Source organism: Epinephelus moara, chromosome 4 (genome assembly GCF_006386435.1).
Source record: "Epinephelus moara isolate mb chromosome 4, YSFRI_EMoa_1.0, whole genome shotgun sequence".
Taxonomy (NCBI): Eukaryota; Metazoa; Chordata; class Actinopteri; order Perciformes; family Serranidae; genus Epinephelus; species Epinephelus moara.
Window position 1 is genome coordinate 27,512,895 of NC_065509.1, and position 18,342 is coordinate 27,531,236.

Genomic DNA, 18,342 nt, shown 5'->3' on the forward strand with positions numbered 1-18,342 from the left:
AAAGACTTGACCTGCTGTACTGTGGAAGATCTTTAAAAGTTAAATCAAAATTTGAAAATTAAAATGCAGTATAAAACAATGATAAACTTAATAAACTATATTTGTATAGCACTTTCTAAAATACAGTTAGTGTGCTTTATGAGACAAATAAAACAATGTTATAATAATAATATAAATAATTTAAAACGATGTAGCCGAATATTTTATTTGTACAAGAACAATTCAAGCACAATGAAAATTAAAATGCAATTTTCCAAACATTTGAAAAAATTAAAAACAGCATTTGACATTTCATTTTCAAAGACTGTGATACTTACACTTGGAATTTTGCATTTTAATTTACGGTTTTACCCAGATAACACATATATATGGAAATTTATAATGCTATAGTGGAGCATTATTTTAAAAATATACATCATCATTTTAATAAAGTGCCCTGTGGGCTTCCGTAGAGAACACTTAGTGTTAGATGTTATTAATTGTTGCCCCTCTGTCTTGGTCCTTCTTTAGATAGTAAAAATGGTGAAGAACTCTAAAGGCAGTCCGATCACCCTTTCCATTGGAGATGGTGCCAATGATGTCAGCATGATTTTGGAAGCTCATGTCGGCATTGGTAAGAAACAGATCTCTAACTATTGTTCCAGATGGAGGGAAGAGTTACCTTTTGGTGAAGCTGGTGTGTAACATTTGTCCCTGGTGTTCTAGGCATTAAGGGTAAAGAGGGGCGGCAGGCAGTGAGGAACAGTGATTATGCCATCCCCAAACTCAAGCACCTCAAGAAACTTTTGTTGGCTCATGGGCATCTCTACTATGTTCGCATTGCACACCTGGTGCAGTATTTCTTTTACAAGGTAGGAAGCATCTGTCTTTTCTCAGGCTAAGAATTTGTTTTGTGTTTCAGCTGAGCCTGTATTTCCCAAACAAACCCCCCCCCCCCACACACACACACACACACACTAACCTGATATAGGGATTATGTGGCGAGACGGATTTGACAGAATCAATCCTCTTAACAAACTTTTTTAACTTCAGCTGCATTATAAGCGCAGGGGAACTTATGAATGCATTGGATGGTCTTTGATGTTCCTTTTCTCTCTTTCTCTGTTTGCCCGCAGAACCTTTGCTTCATCTTACCTCAGTTTTTGTACCAGTTCTTCTGTGGCTATTCCCAGCAAGTGAGTATGTCTTGAGGCCCTTTGAGGTTCAAAGATGTTCTGAACATGAAAGGAGGCAGTATCCCTTGAATCCACACTTCCTCGTCCTCCTGAACGCCAGACTTTTTCCCCTCAGATTGCCCCACCCTCACTGCCCCCTGGGATGTGTGAGCTTTGATTGATGTGTTTATATACTGACTTAGACTGCATAGAAGTGTTATAAATAAATACAGACATGTGTCATGTTCTGCCACCATGCTACATCGCATGTGGTTATTATGTAATCATGGTGGCGTGTGTCTGTCCGTGTGTGTGCGTATGTGTGTGTGCACACTGATGAAATTCACTTTTCTTATTAATGAGAACTGAGTGTATTTTATAAATGTTTTATGGTACCATGTTCATATAAAAACTGCTCCTGACATAGAGATATCATGCATTAAAGCTGTCATTGGTAACTTTTATAAAAATAACTCTCTGTCATGAATGAAAATGTCACTATATCCACACAGCAGTACATGAGACAGATATGTCTATGAAAAAAGTACAACTGCTCGCCTCGTTGAGCTTCTAATGACCTTACCACACATGAATGAAAACAACCAATCAGAACCAAGGTGTCTCTGACACAGCTGTCAATCATAGTTTGCTAACTACAGTCAAACTAGGCAGCGCTGATCAAATATGAATCAAGATTCTGTTACTGCGTTGCCTATTTCTTGAATCAGATACTTTCAGAAACATATTTTAATGTAGTGTTTAGCTGCAAAATGAAAAGGTTTGTGACCCGGCCACCATGTTGCAGACGGTTGAGCTAAAAAATCAGCACCGCGGACTGGCCGAACCAGTGATTGACATGATTTACAGCTGCCTCAGAGACTCCTCGGCTCTCATTGGTTCTTTTCTGTAAGCCGCGGTGGAATCCAGTAGGCTACCCGACTGGGAATTATGTCAGTGGAATTGGATTTGACTGTTCCACATGAATATTTGACTACTGGTTGAAATTGAATGGATGGATGGATAAATAAAAACTCCTCAATTTAAAGAGTCTCAGTGGACTGAGGGGTCCCTAATTGATGATTCAACTTTCAGGGTGCAGCCCAAATTCTAGCAAATGCCACTGAAAGCACCACAAGGTCTCATGCTTCTCTGTGGATGTAGTGACACTTTCAGTATAAATGACAAAGATTTATTTTATATAAAAAGTTATCAACTGTACTTTTAATTAGTATAAAAATCTTTTTTTTTTAAAGAGTTTTAATATTTCTATATGTAAAAATTGGGTTGAATTTTTTTTAATTCCCCCTCGTGCCACATGGCCCCTGACGTAGATCCTCCATAAGTACATGAAAGATGTATATAAGCTCGCTTATATGACACACTGTATGTGGAAGTATGATGGTGTGTATGAGTTTTGTCCTCTCCATGATATTAACCCCTGGTTGCCCTACCCCTCCTCCTCCTCCTCCTCCTCCTCCTCCTCCTCCTCCTCCTCCTCCTCCTCCTTACCAACCCCTGCCCCTTCACTCCATCCCCTCCTGCTCCCATCCTCCCCAGCCCCTGTATGACGCGGCCTATCTGACGATGTACAACATCTGCTTCACCTCTATGCCCATCCTGGCTTACAGCCTCTTCGAGCAGCACATCTGCATCGAGGTTCTGCTGGACAATGCTACCCTCTACAGGTAAACCTGGGAACATTTGTTTGTCTGACACAACGTTGATGGAGATGAGGACAAATATTCATATAAATCTTAGTGTAAAAATTGACACTTTTTTCCACAAGTTTAATGTAAAGATTTAAGACTTTTTCTCCCAATGCTGTGCACAAATTTGTGCAATATGAAAAAGTGTGAGTTTTGTTTTTTTTAGTTTAGTGAGAGCTGTTCACATTTATGGTTCCCTAAAATAATAACCATTCATCTTTCTCTCTTATGACTTATTTAGAGAGATTGCCAAGAACGGCATGTTACGGTGGGGACCTTTCCTCTACTGGACTTTGCTCGGGGTCTTCCATGGCTTGCTCTTCTTCTTTGGCGTTCGATATTTGTTCAGTAACCCAGCTCTGCAGGATAATGGCCAGGTTTGATTTAATTCACCTTCTAAGTGGGCGTGATATTTAATTACTTGATAAGGCATTGTCTCCTAAGTACACTTCCTAATTTGTCTCCTTTAATTCCAGGTTTTTGGCAACTGGTCGTATGGAACAATTGTCTTCACTGTCCTTGTCTTCACTGTCACACTAAAGGTAAAGCACTCCCCTGGTGTTTATCTATCTTATTATGAAAGGGTGTCTCATTAAAGCAGCAGATATAAATCGTCTTGCAGAATCAATTTAGTGACTTTTCTCTGCTGTTCTAGCTCGCTCTGGACACGCGGCACTGGACATGGATCAACCACTTTGTAATCTGGGGCTCCCTGGCTTTCTACGTGTTTTTCAGCTTCTTCTGGGGAGGAATAATATGGTTAGAGAACAACCTCAGATAACATCACCTACACAGTCACTGCAGCTGACCTGTTATTTCTCATTTCTTTTCCAACCCCCTGTAGCTCTTTCAGTCAGTGTAAACCAAAGTGTCCCCTTCTCCTGCAGGCCTTTCCTGAAGCAGCAGCGTTTGTACTTTGTGTTTGCCAACATGCTGAGCTCGGTGTCAGCCTGGCTGGTCATCATCCTGCTCATCCTGCTCAGCCTACTGCCAGAGATCCTGCTTGTGGTGTTCCGCAAGCCCCGCGGGCCCCACGCTCGACAGGTAGAGCTGAGACACACATGGACTTGGCCTGACACACACATTTGCGCTCGATACCTGTCCCAGATTCACAGTGCTCAAACTTTACATATATTTGTTGTGACAGTTTAACCATTTATTTTCCCAAAGGGTTTGGTCGTCTGAGACGTGGGTGGGGTGTAGTTACGAGAGGGATTTAAATCAAATCCTTCACGTATGATTGGATTTGTATATAGTAGGCAATGCTCCACTGTAGAGGACATTTGGTCTCTGCCAACAGTTCCCTTAAGTGTGTTGTTCTATCAGGATGAGGAGGAAACTAATAAATAAGACTTTAACCACATTTTCTTTTAGCTCACATCCAAACACACACCTCTGAACACATGAGCTAATGGTCAAGTGTCAAGTGTCAAGTGTCAAGTGTCATTGAATCACATATGATTGAAGACATTTACATTCAACCCAGAGCTCAAGAGGAGTCATCTGAAATATATGTTATCAAATATCTTAACGTTTTAAACAAGGAGCAAAGAGTTTTTGTCTTCACATTTCCTGTAGTTGCCATTTACCAAGAGATCATGGAGCTATTAACACGGCGACACAGTATCAGAATATGGAAAATTTTTATTTCACTGCATCTCTAAGATCAGGATTTAATATGTTCTTTCTGCAAGTTTTCAGCCTGATTGCATTTCAGAGGGACAGTTTTACAGTTTCCTCCAGAAGACAACTTTCCCAGACATATTTAGTCGTTTGAGTTAGCTCTCCATGAGGCTAATGTGTTTTCCAAGCAGCTGGAAATGTTTGGTAGCGTGCGCTTTGCTTTGGGGTGCGTTCCACACTTGTGTTTTTTTTTTGTTTTTTTTAATTGTGTCTAGACTCGTTTTATTTGGGAAAAGCAATAAACAAAACCAAATGTTTTACACAAATTTACAGGGAAGTCTTACAGCAGGTTTACATTGTTCTGTTTGAGTGTGTATATGTCAGTTTAAAGTTTCAGAATCAAAAAGAAATTTACAAAATTTATAAAGTTGTTAGTAGCTGCAGGTCCTGGAATACTGTGGATTTTGCAGTCTACAAATTAAAATGAAAGTTGTTGCTTTAAGTGGTGTAGTTTGACTATCTAGAACACCCCCTCTAACTCTATTTTTACTCATTTTCCACCTTTCCAACTTTGTTTTCCTAACTTGTGCTCTCGCTTCTGCACTTAAACGCATTCTCCTTCCTCTGTCTCACCCTCTCGTCTCCTCTCTCTTCCTCTCTGGGCCTGCCTCCCTAAAGATGAAACATCGCCTTCCTTCCTCGGGGACATCTACTATCTTCATGTTGTCGCAGACCGCTAGCACTCACAGCTTCTCGTGGAGTGACTGAGGTCTCTTTTTCTTTCTGTCAGCTCTTAGACTTAAGTCCCCTGCTGCGAAGTTTCTGTGTCTGTCAGTCTTGCTTGTTTCCTACCTGTTGTGTCCTTCCTCTCCCACTGTTTGACTCCTTCCTCACCCTCTAAAGTGACTCGGGGGTGGCGTTCTGAGGCTTTTTACAGTCCCCACTTGGCTGGGCAGATTAGGTCAGACAATTTAGATTCCAGATGAATATCACATCAGGAGTGTTATCCTTGGAGGGTCCCATCTTTAAACCTGGACTTGAGTGCTTTTCTTTAGATATATGTTTATTAACTTGGGAGGAATGTTGGTCAGCGGGCTGGTGTGTGTGCCCAAGCAGTGTGGAGCAGGACCGGGTGTCCAAACATGCAGTCAGTTGTTCATTGTTGTCTGTCCAGTTGTATCAGTCAGTGTTTCCTCCCAGCTGCCTGTGCTGCTCCAATGCCTGCTGCCTCCGCATGTCAAGTCAGGTGAATGCAGCACGTCAAAGCACACAAACGTATCTGCATGAGGCTCAAGTCAACAACCTCATCCTGGATCCTCACCACAAACCCTGCGGGCCACTGCATTATGTCTGTGCGTGCGTGTGTGTTATCGTACATATATATCGTACATGCTTTTGAGAAATGTGCAAGGATAGTGTGTATTAAGACGGACCAAATAATTTACAGCCAAGGCCTCTGAAACAAATATTATTGCAGGGAAAAGGTGTCTAAACCAGCACCAGGACTGATCATTATCCACCTGTCCAGTTTTGAAGTCTTTGTGTATGTATATGTTTGTTCCCTGTGTTTCTGTGTTTGTCTGTGTGCAAGAGAGAGCACAAAAGGAGAGTGAGAGGCGAACTGTGTGTGTGTTTGTCAGCGTAGTGATGTCATCGGTGTCTCTTGCCTCACCCTTCTAGAAGAAGCCGGTTCAGTCGAGAGTGGGGGGCCACCAGTCTCCCCGGTCGTCAGCCAGGCCCCTGCTCATGAGAACCTTTTCAGATGAATCCAATACTGTCATTTAAACAGGTACCAGCCCACCTTCAGGCCATTTAAGCCAATCAAAGACTCGCTCCCCCAGTCGACCTCTCCAGCAGTCCTGGTCCCTAACTCTGAGTTTTAACATGAGAATCAAAGGCATAACGGCACACAGGCCACATTCAGCAAGACCCAGTGTGTTCTTTTGTGTTGTGTGAGCTGATATTGGCTGGCTGAAGAGATGCAGTTTATCCATGTCCGACTCAATACTTAATCAACATTTTTAGTGAAAACGGTGCATTTATTAAACAGGTGTATGCATCTTTAGGTCTAATGTTGCTGACCTTAAAACCATGCTCCTTTCAGCCTCCCTTTATAAGCCCAGCTTATATTACCCTCTGCATGTGCTTAAAAAACCCAATTTGAGTCCATCTCATTTTTGTACTAGGAATGTCTGAGTGTGAGGTCAGTGTGTGTCGGTGTCAGTTTGTTTGGTGACAGTGTTAAACAGCAGAGCTGGTCTGTGATTGTAGCTTCATGTACTGTTTGTAACGTGTTGGTCTGGTCATGGTCGTGTCGTCCTGTGTGCTCATGCAAACCTGTGTTGGTGGTTGCTGTCTTGCTTACTTTCCTGGTCAAACAAAACGGATGCTGTTGTGAGTGCTGAGCTTAACTCACTGCATGATGTGACGTTGCCTTAACCTCAGACCGGATGCTGCTGCGTTTTACACACAGGGGGTGACAACAACATAAATGAAAACATCACATGATAAAACACATCAGAAACTGTTCAATTTAAATATGGAAAACCAAAGTGTACAATTTCACATAAATAATTAAATTAATAAATGAGACATTATGGAGTAATGACATGTAGACAAAATATGAAATATATATGACACTCAGCTCACTATTGTATTAGATATTTTTTCATTTATTTAGTATCACATTATATCAAGTATATCAACACGCAGTCATCTTTCGTTGGGTACTTTTACATAATCAATCTTTATAGTTTAAAAAAAAAAAAAATTATTAATTACACAGAACATGAGGTGTGTTTTCACTTCAGATGAATAAATAAAAAACTAAACAATAAAGAGTTAAATAAAGAAATTTAAACAGAAGAAGGGCGTTCTGGGTAAATATATATTTTCTGCTTCTTCCAAATTTCCTTAAAATTTCATCACCTGAAGCTTCACTCAGAAAGTTTTTTTTTTTTTTCCATGACAAAGATTTTATGAATGATGTCATACCAGTTCTCTATAGATGGGGTGTCTGGCTGAAGCAATTTCTTTTTGGTTGCTTTTCCAAAAAGGAAATTTTGTTGTAAAATTTGTAGACATTGAAAGTAGAAGTTCAAAAAGGAGTTCATCCCACTTAAATACAATTTTTGCCCCAAATACAGTTGTTAATTCAGGTCCAAAACCAGTGGTAGGTTGGCTTCCTTGGGGCCACAGTTCCTCCAGCAGCTGGAAGAGTTTGAGTGGTGAGGCTTCTGAGCAGGTGTACTAAACATCTACTAAGACTCTTCCAGCCAGAAGCTCTCCATAAAATACAATGTTCACTTGGAAGAATGACACTGATTGGAAAAAAAAAAACTAAAACCACTTTAAAACAAAACTGAAAAAAGCAGGATAAAATAACATTTTTATGAGCTGAGCTTTAAAGGTCCAGTGTGTACGATTTAGTGCCCTCTAGTGGTGAAGTAGGAGAACTGAAACCTCTCTCGTCTGCCAAGCCTGTAGGAGAAATATGGAGGCTAATGTTAAAATGATAATGGCCCTGTCTACAGCAAGTGTTTGCTTATCCATTCTGGGCAACTATGGAACAACATGGTGGACACTGGGAAGAGAACCTGCTCCATATGTAGATATAAACAGCTCATTGTTATGAATGATATATACCCTTTGTGCCAATAGATGCCCCTAAATCGAACACACTGGACTTTTAAAAATATGTCGGATTATTTCACAATTTAATAGTTTTACTTATATTTTGTCTGCATTCATCCACATTGATTCTCATATATTGTTTATTTTATAATGTCTTTTTTATTGATTTAATGTTAAATACTTTCAGTCTCAAATATGCAGAAGACTTTGGTAGATGGTGTCAAATTGGATTTGTTTAAACTCGTCTCAAGCAGGTGTTCAAATATTCCACCAGACGTCCTTAAAGTCCTGATGTATAGCCACAATATCAAGAGCACCGGAGGTGTTCTGAGGTGAAAGGGCATCTCTGCACCTTTTGGGACACTTGATATTGTGTTAAATGTCGAGGTGTTTTCATTTCTTAGTCAACCCCCTGTAGGTAGGTCTGAATGTCACACCTTCCCATCACTGTTGACCAGGGTCACTGATACCTGTGGCTTAACTATAGCACCAGGACTTGTGCAACAGCTTTCAATGTTTAACCTGCGTTTTTATTCTCCCACTAGCTGTCAGAGGACGCCCTCCTACAAACATCCAGGTAAACTATAGCGAGATGAGCCTGATTGTAATTTTCTGTGTCTGTTCAATGTCCCTGCTGCGCTTCGACAGATCAGTTAACTTGGATGAAATTGGGAGCATTCCCTTTACTAATTTCTGCTCGTCTCTGGTGGCGGGGAACGTGTCGTTTGAGTATTTTTTAAGGATTGTGGGATGTGGCTAATCCAACACTTACTCTCTTGATCAATGATTTTTTTGGGGTGATTTCATGGTGCTTCGTCCTCTTTCTCTTGTTGCCACAAGCACGTAATGCAAACACTGAAGTAACATCTGTCTGCTTGTACTTTCCCAGATTGCAGCGGTCACACCTCTATCCTACAAGCACCTGAAGGAGCGCGAGTGAACAGCAGCAAGGACTCGCAGCAACGGTGGCAACGGCCACTTTCAGGGTCCCGTAACCAGTCGGGTCAGAGATGTCTGCCATCATGCCTGATCTGAGAAGAGGAGGGAAAAAATAAGAAGAAAAAGAGAGATGTGCTGACTGGGGGGGAAGGGATCAAAAGGGGTTAAGCAGTCTTTTGACTTGCATCTCTCTGCTCCGTCCTCTGCCCAATCCCAACAACTCCCGACCCCCCACGCATGCCTGCAGAGCAGTGCCCTGCATTATTTTTTAACATATCTACTCAGATGACAGGCATGACTTTTTCTTTCTTTTACTTCTTCTTCTTCTTTTTTTTTTTTTTTTTTTTTTAAATACTAGCTTATAAACGAATGCATACACGGCTGCCTTGTCAGTAGCTCTATCCAACTGCTGTGTTTTAACAAGCAGTTGTAATAATATCCACTCCAAGAATGGTTCACCTGCATGAAAGAAGGCTCTAAAGAACGCTTCACTCCACTGATATTCAGTCACTGTATTCTGCAAAGTTTTTAATTAAGACATAATGATCTCATCCTCTCCAATGGTTACACTTTAAAACAGTTATTCTACTTAAGCGTTATTACGCTTTTCAACGGTTATTCTTTAAATGGTTATTAGGCTTGGGTGGTATCAAGGTATCACAGTATATTAGGATATTTACAAATTCAGAAGGTGTGACTTTCAAAACCATGAAAAATACAAACCCTAATCTTTATAGACCAAGAAACGACACAGTTGTTCCACTTAGACTTCGGGTCCAGCCACTACTACACATTAACAGCAGATGAAATACTGAATTTAAGTCCACCTGACCTGAAAAACACACTGTGGGAAACGGCGAAATTAGTTTTAGGAACTTGGCACTCAATGGTAAGTTGTTCCTTTTGACGATGTATAAACTTGTCAGTAATAAAAGTCTGCTGATTCCCTGAAGAAACAAACCAGTGCAAAGCGTGGATTGTAGTGATCAAAGGAAAGAACTGGATACAGTTGGGAAATTACAAAGTCTGTAGTGCTGATGTCACAACGCTTTTTTTGTGGGCAATAAAATAGAAGACAGATGCACAGCACGCACAAATACAAATGCTCCTCTCTTCCTCTGTAGACTGTTGGCTAGCATTTGTTAGCTTGAGCAAGTGAACCTACCAGTAATGAAATCAGGGCTACAGACCCTGGAGTCTCCCAACAGTGTCCGGGTCTTTCGTTTGACTGCTGCATTCCACCCTTTGTGCTGGTTCGTTTACCGTAAACTTGAATTGATAGCCCGGGCTATTATTAGCTTAAATCACTGAAATCAATGGGCCTGTATTTGGGACAAGTGTCTATATGGGAGAGGCCTTTAATTCCTTTCACACACAACTGTTGTATTAAAATTAGGCCTCAGATAATATATCAGTTGTGAATAATTCATTTGATCTACCTCAAACAGAAGCCACTCAAGGATTACAGCACCCAACATACCGACACACTTCATCCTGTTAGAACTAGTCACAACTTGAAAAACCCTTTGGATTCCTTAGATCTGAGCACCCTTGCGGACTAAAGAAATATGAATTACTTAAAGGGTAATTGAAGAATGGGCACATAATTTGAGGTGTTTACACATCTGAAGAACTATAAGAAAAAGAAGGACTGCTTGGCAACCAGACCAGGCGTCTAATTGAGACAGGTGTTTATTTGTCAAAATGTGTAGCAACACTGGGCGAGTAAAAGGGACTGGGCTTTTAATTGGGGCTAGGCTTTTAATTAAGTTTTAGGGTATTTACCGAAGCCAGAGACTTTTATTTTGACATCAAGTTAGTACCTTGTTGAAGGGAACAACCTACAATTGAGCAGCAAAGTCCTAAAACTATTTTCCCATTGTGTATTTCAGCTCAGGAGGACTAAGGTTTAGCATTTCATATGCTGTTTTCGTCCACAAGTGGCTGGACCAGAAGTCTAAGAGGAACAGCACTGTTGTGTCCTAGGAACCAAAAGACGCCTTGAAACTATCTATATTAAGATGTATTGTATGTAGTGCACATTGAGCGCCACCAGAGGTCATTGTCTACCAGTGGAACAGGCAGCTGAGCTGTCAAACATGGCGACAGTGAGTGGTGGGGATAACGTTATATGACTGTAAACAGCCGGAGCAACGGTTGAGAGAGGCTGCAGGGAAAACGGCGTATTTGCACATCTAGCTCGGTGAATAAAGGTAGCACCACACACAAGTACCGTCATATACTGTATACCCCAGTGAAATTTCATGAAGGTGTGACAAAAACAGATACTGCCCAAGCCTAATGGTTATATGTTTCAGGAAATGCACTCCTCTACGGGTCCAAATCATTAAAGATGAAAAGTTACTGAAGATGATTTCAGACTGTTAGAACATGTCTCTGGTTTATAGATGATTCTATGATTGTTTCCACTGATGAATTATTTTATGAATACTAAGATATAAGAGAAGTTAACGGAGGCCATATTACCACTCGATCCAAAAAGTGTGTATGTGTGTGTGTGTGTGTGTGCAAGATTGAGAGATAGATTAGAGACGTTAAGCAATGAAACATTGCTCGGATGCTCGGAGCATGACCTAAATCGTCCAACCTCAGAGATAATTTAAGAGTCAATTTAAGATGAGAAAATTAATATATGTGCTGTACTGTATATATAGCTTAGAGATGTATGATAGCATCTGCTCAAAGCCAAAAAGATGAATCAGATTCTGTCCACGCTAGTGTGACCTGAAAGTGACAAGTCAGTGTGTGTGTGCCTGTGTGTGTTACATAAGTTCATGCTGGATGAGAAAAGCCAGCCATGTGTCGTGAAAACCAGGATTACTTGAACCTCATTGATGTAGTACGGTTAGAAATGTCCTGCACTATTAAGGAAGCTGGTTTTGTCATTGCGTCTCTGAGGCACATGAATATATGCCTGAGCACACGCACATATCAGATAGACGAGAACAAACACACAATAACCACACACGTCGTACATATAAATGCGCACATGCACTAAAGCCTAAATGAGGTATTTATGTTCATCACTCATTATCTAGTTTGCATCATTTGTCTCGGGCAGGCTGACGTAGGAGTGTGAAGTAAATCAACTCCAGACCTGCGGAGAAGATAATGCCACTGTGAGGCTCCACGCTCCGGCTCCCTCTTTCTGTTCTTGGTCCAGTTTGCTGACCGACAGGATGACAGAGTGGACTGTTTGGCCTTTTCTTCTTTCTTTGTGTGTGCTTCATACATTCCATATAAACATGCCGTGATTTTAAACACTTAGAAATAGTTTCTGAATATTTTTTTCTGTTGTTTTTTTTTCTTCCCACAAACATGTTATTGTCTATTTGGCATATTTATTGTTAAGTGTACTTTTACTCACAAATGCTATACTTTTATTACATGAGTCTTTTTTTTATTGTGGAGAGTGGTCAGCTTTGTGCCAGTTGAGTTGGTCTGTGTTACTCCAGCCCTGATGTGAGCCTGTGCCAATCCTGTTCAGTAGTCTTTGTCATACATGCAAAGACAGGCAGCCCCCCCAACACACTCCCAATGTCCCAGAGTTGAACCAATGCCACTCTTTATACAAAGTTATCTCAACTAATGGTTTAAACCGATGAGTTCCTGTCACTAATCGTTTGTTTTGTGTCACAGGATCTGTCAGTATGGTGATTTTACAGTTTATTACTTTACTGATTCCTGATAAGGGGAGACACCTCAGGTGAATAGAGTAAATTTTAACATATAGATATCAACATAAAACTCCCCCAGTTGAGATAATAATTTTTTGTATGACGAATTTTCAGGACTTTTATGTTAAAATATGCAAATGAGGCATTATCTAATAAAATATGCACCATTTACATATATTCCAAGGGCAGAAATCTGAACACTGGAAACCATGTCCAAAATTCTTGTTTTATTGTGTTAACATATTAGGTCAAATGTTTTTATTGAGGGAATTTTAAATATCTCTTTCTAAATCAGAAAATACTGTCAGCAACTATACAAAAAATTAAAACCTTCAGAATACAGGCATGAATCAAACTGTAAAGTTTGGTGGATGTAAGTGATACTAAAATGAAGATTTTTCGCTCAGAGAAAAATTTCATTTTGAGAAAATGTCCTTTATATTTCATGTTTTATATTATAAAATATGACACCACAGGGTGTTAGAGCAAAAGAATTAACTACTACAAACTTTTCCAGTTGAGTACTTACATTAAGACAATTATTTTTTGTATGACTAATTTTCTTAAATTGTATGTTTAAATATGCAAATTAGTAATTAATATGCACTGATTTGCATACATTTCCAGAGCAGAAATCTGTTTAATGGTTAAAACCACATTTAACATTTTTGTTTTATTTTGCTGACATATGAGAGTCAATTGGTTTTACAGAGGGAATTTTGGATATCTCTTTTAATCACTCCATAAATTAGACAATACTGTCATCAGCCATACAAAAACCCCTTTTTTATTCATTATTTTTTGGGAATAAAAGGTTGTATAAATCAGGCTTTGAGTGATGTATAAAAAAAACTCTGTAAAAACCTTCAGAATAGAGATAAGAATAAAACCAAAGCTTGGTGCATGTAAGTGATACTGAAGTGAAAACTTGGCTCAGAGTTTGAGGGGAAAAAAACTATGTATTGTCATATTTTATACATTGTAGACAAAAAATATGACACCACAGGGCAAAAAAAAAAAACTACAAACTTTCCCAGTTGATCACTTTCAAACAGTAGTTTTTTGTATTACAGATTTTCTTAAATTGTGTGTTCAAGTATGTAAATGAAACATTATCTTATTAAATATGTGCAATTTACATAAATTCCAGAACAGAAATCTGACTAAAATAAACACCTAAATGTGCATTTTGAACTCATTCCTTTCACTGATTAAATTAAGACATATTATGGAACCAAATTGCCCAAAATCTCCAACCTGACCGGTGCCGTTTCACCTGGGGTGTCTCACCTCAAACAATAACTCCAGTACAGTACTCTCTCGTACTGGGCTTGTATTTCACCCCACTGAGTGTAGCCTGACATTTCTGATCCAGTGCACGCGCAGAGTGGCAGCCATAACGCCAAAACATTAAGATGATGTTTATTTGTTCTTAACAAATGGAAAAATGTACATGCCTTTCAGCGTCATTTTCTACTAAGCTTGTTTTTCCGATGTTAGGAACATGAAGGAGGCTGTTCTTTACTCTGTCACCTCCAGACTGCACTGTGCCGGAGACACCGGATGTTAAGAGGACACACCGAGAGGGGCTGCCTGCTTTGTTAAAATCAAAAGAAAAAAAAACCTTTAAGTGACGTCAGAGATGCTATTTTCAGAGCTTAAAAATATCTTGGAATCTAACGTTTTGCCTGTCTAAATGAAAAGTATAAAAGAATGGATTGTATTTTTAATGCAACCTTTTTCCAGCCACTTTATAAGAAAATCAAAATGTTGAAAGAAAAAAAAAAAAAAAAAAAAAACGCACGAGAGGCTCTGTGGTTGTGGACGCTGTCCCTGTCTGCGAGGGGTGGAGGTGGACGTCTTCAGGCACCTCAGTGACCCTGTGTCACGCAGCAGGGACACCCCGCCACCTCCAGCCCTTTGGGTGTCCAGCCTCAACACTCCAAACCTCCAAGCTGAATGTACCTCTTTGAAACTAGTCTGTTCAAAACCTGAAGATTTTCTGTAATAAAGCAGAATGTTTTGAAGATGACGTCTTCTAGTGCTCTGTCACACATACGGTTATGTCAGCAGGTTCTGTGTGATGTAAGGATGTGTGGGCGGCTGAGAGTGTGTGTGTGTTTGTGTGCGTTTGACCACACTAAGCAGATGCTGTGCGGTAATGAGATGGCTGAGAGGCTTAAGCTGGATCAGCTGAGTGGCTGCGTATCAGGACGGCGTATTGCTGCTCTCCCGCTGCTCCGTGTGTGGCCTCACATCAAGAAAACATCAAGCACTGTGAGTCACTGAGTGGAGCCTTACACACATTTATATATATCTGTTTTCTCCACTTTAGTGTCTGCTGTTGATGAGCACTCATTCACTCAGGGTGGTTGTGGGCTCAGCAGTGGGGAGTCGAGTTGAGAAAGCCTCTGTGTATCAGTATGTACACAATGACACCCTTTCATATTTGTTCTGTTTGAATGTGATTGTTGTGTATTAAAGGCTGTGCTTCGCATGGGCCAAACTTGTTGGCTGAGGGTGCGGTAGATTTTCATTTTCTTTTTACAATAGATCTATTCTCCACTGTGTGTGCATCTATGTTATAGTAAAGCTGGAGGAAGTGGGGACATGGACATGGCAGCCAGACAGCCTAACAATCCAGCCTACTGTAGTATAGTCAGCATTATACTGAAGGCATAGAAAGCTGCACAAGGGAGCACGAGGGAAGTGAGAGGAAAAGTTGGGAGGGAGTTGGCGGCGTGTCAGGAGCAGACTCTTGAGCTCTGCTCGGTGCAGAGCTGACGCACTAAAACCCAGAGAGGGAGAGGAGAGGAGGGGAGGGGCGACAGAGGGAGACAGACAGCAGTAGCCAGATGGAGCCTAGTTTGTTTTGAAGTAGCTGCTGCTGCGAGCAGGACAGTCTGCCGGCACTACTGTGTGTGTGTATATGAGAGGAAAACCTCACTGCACCCAGTCTGGGCTTATGTGGACAGGTTTTCTGTTGGAGACACTCTATGCAGCTCAAGGTCAGGAAGATCCAGCAGCCACCTCAGGGAACTGTCCCATCTGGATCTTTGGACCCCGCAGAGGCAGGTGGGCGCAAGTTTCCCTGTCCCTCGGTCACAGGGACACTATGCAGGGCTATGGGACTCTGAGGAGGATGTGAGGCCTGGACTACTGTCAATACCTCCCACGACAGAGTCAGTTCTTCCAGCCTGATCCTGTGTGGAGTCGGAGTCGAAGGGGAATGGGCCCGGCCTCACTGCAGGAGGAGAGAGAGACGGAGACAGAGTCCAAGGGGGAGATGGAGGGCTACCGCTGCCTTCTGCAGGCCGGCTCCCAGCTGGAGAGCACTCTGCAGCGTGAGTACGCATGATGCTGACTGTCCTCATTTAACTCCTGCTGGCCACTAGAAGGCTTTTGTATATAATCCTGTGGCTACTCTAAAACTGTTTCCCCTGACTAAATTCGGCAGTGTTGTTCTTAGCAGGCTGAAACTTAAAGACACTGCAGCACAAGTCCATTTAGTTTAATACACAGTGTTCATTTGTGACTTCTGAGGATCATTACAGGAAGTAACAGGAGTACTGCAGCCTGTGTGTGAGGTTAGTCAGTGGTATTGATGTGCCAGTTCCTGCAGCTTTGCTCCAACACCGGGCCATTGCAGGGATTATGTCAGCTATTTTAAGCCATCACAGATGGATAGATATTTATCCATAATGATAATTTGTAGCTGCTGATGTCAAATAACCCATTAGGAAGAAAAAATAGGATGTTAAGAAAGTGCATAATGCAGCTTTCATCACTCAGGATATGTGTGACATGTATTGAATTACGAGGCTAATAAACTGCCAACACTTTATATCCTAAAGCAGCGACTGAATTTACAGAAAGGAAAAGGGTATGTTTTATACAATAATGTCATTAACTTGAAAAATCTTTCCCAAAAGCAGTGTTTAAAAGCACCAAAACAACATTACTCTCACCATTTGTCACCACTCTGAAGCTTTACTTTGCAAATGGCACGTAAAACTGGTGAATGAAGGTAAGCTTATGGACAGAAATAGTGCCCGATGTGATTGATGGCTCCACGGAGGAGCTTCCTCCAGAGACTAATGTGATTACTTTGGGATCTTGGCAGCCTTGAGTTATTGTTTAATTGATGCGCCTTTGCCTTTTTATGTCTCCTGTGGGTTCATCATACCTGAGCTAGGGTGTGTAGGTTACAGAGACAAGGCCACGCTGAGTTTCTATTTATACCAGGTAACGTTTTTTTCCCTCTCTGTGCGTGAAATGTGAGCCTTCCTCTCAGGGTTTGTCCTAATCTTCTTACTGTGGATGCAGTGGTGAGCATAAAGAACACACTGCTGTGTGAAACAGTAACCAGGGAGTCATCATATACTTCATGGGTGATGATACATTATCCATCATGTAGCTCACCTATTGCCCTCTCCCTTCTACACCAGAAGTGTGTGAACCGCCTTTGGCTCATTTAAGGAATGTGAGAGATTAAGCTTACAGTATACACAGTAATCATCATGACACAGGGCCTCATGACTGAGTGGTTAGGCAACACCCAACGGAAGACTTTTCTCCCAAGGGTGTACAATCTAAATCTTCGTTTTGGTCTTGTCCTGTTTATCAGTTAAAGTCTGTGTGAAACCATAAACAAGTATTCCAGCTGGTGCAGTATACCATGAACAAATATAATGTTCTCCATGCTGACAGCAGTGTGATAAATACCACACAGTCTAATAATACTTTATGACAGAAAGCCATGGGAATAATGAATCACCAGACATTACAAAGGTTAACAGGTCATGGCGCAGTAAAGGCACCATTTTCCTCCTTTAACCACCACTTATACACACTTAAGGCCAGTGCATACTTTCCTCACCCCCATGTCAGTGTGAACACACATGCAGCCCAAAATTTGTGACCGCACGGACTGTATGCTTACATAGCAAGCGCATCAACTGCAGCATGCTCCAGTTATAAATCTCTTATTTCTTGCACCAGTGTACTGTATTCCTCATCCCTGGTCCTATTCTTGTTAAGCAGTCACTTATTATATATTTTCTTCTGCATTTTTTCTTGTTGTTCACCTTAAAAACAATCACAGGAGCTTTTCCAAGTGTCATGACCTCGCTATTTTCTTTCCTAATGCACCTGCTTCTTGTTCTTGATTTTATGGTAGTTGGCAAACAACGTTGTAGAGCATTACCGCCACCAACTGAAATAGAGTATGGATCGGGAAATGTACAGACTTCAAAAAACAAACTGACCTGGACCTTCAATGGACCTTTCGCTAAGCCCCGCCCCTTTGTGATCGTCCGTCAAGCTGTCGGAGTAAGCATGGAGCCCACACTGTAACTAACTGCACTCCCTGAAGAAATATCATCATATTTTTGAAAAACTGAAACAGTGATTCCAGAGAGAAGCAGACAGAGGGGTCTACAGTCTGTGTTTTAAGGATATATCCAGGATGTCAAACTGACTCAGCAGCAACAACAGGTTAAGAAGACAAAGATAGTTAGAAGCTAAAGCCAAACTATAGGCTACAGATCACAGTGTAAAAGTGAACCACCACATCACTGCTGATTGCCA

At 41.0% G+C, this 18,342-nt stretch overlaps 2 protein-coding genes across 11 annotated transcripts in view; both read left to right on the forward strand.

Moving 5' to 3' along the window:
* The window catches only part of atp11c (ATPase phospholipid transporting 11C), a 62,332-nt gene extending 47,547 nt beyond the window's left edge, over positions 1-14,785 (forward strand). Inside the window, exons 21-31 of one of the 6 annotated variants that reach the window (XM_050043243.1) lie at positions 511-613; positions 706-851; positions 1,116-1,175; positions 2,712-2,839; positions 3,102-3,237; positions 3,337-3,402; positions 3,516-3,619; positions 3,748-3,904; positions 6,164-6,272; positions 8,662-8,693; positions 9,006-14,785. In XM_050043243.1, coding sequence (XP_049899200.1) covers positions 511-613; positions 706-851; positions 1,116-1,175; positions 2,712-2,839; positions 3,102-3,237; positions 3,337-3,402; positions 3,516-3,619; positions 3,748-3,904; positions 6,164-6,268 — 1,005 coding nt within the window. In that variant the 3' untranslated portion in view covers positions 6,269-6,272; positions 8,662-8,693; positions 9,006-14,785. The other 5 variants (XM_050043245.1, XM_050043244.1, XM_050043247.1 and 2 more) reach the window with 5 other exon arrangements.
* A 131-nt stretch (positions 14,786-14,916) lies between these two features.
* The window catches only part of mcf2a (MCF.2 cell line derived transforming sequence a), a 37,072-nt gene continuing 33,646 nt past the window's right edge, over positions 14,917-18,342 (forward strand). For all 5 annotated transcript variants that reach the window (XR_007569867.1, XM_050043250.1, XM_050043251.1 and 2 more), the window contains exon 1: positions 14,917-16,097. Coding sequence is in view for 4 of the 5 variants with exons in the window: in XM_050043250.1 (XP_049899207.1) it covers positions 15,983-16,097 (115 nt within the window). In the remaining variant the exon portion in view is untranslated. The remainder of the gene's footprint in view (positions 16,098-18,342) is intronic.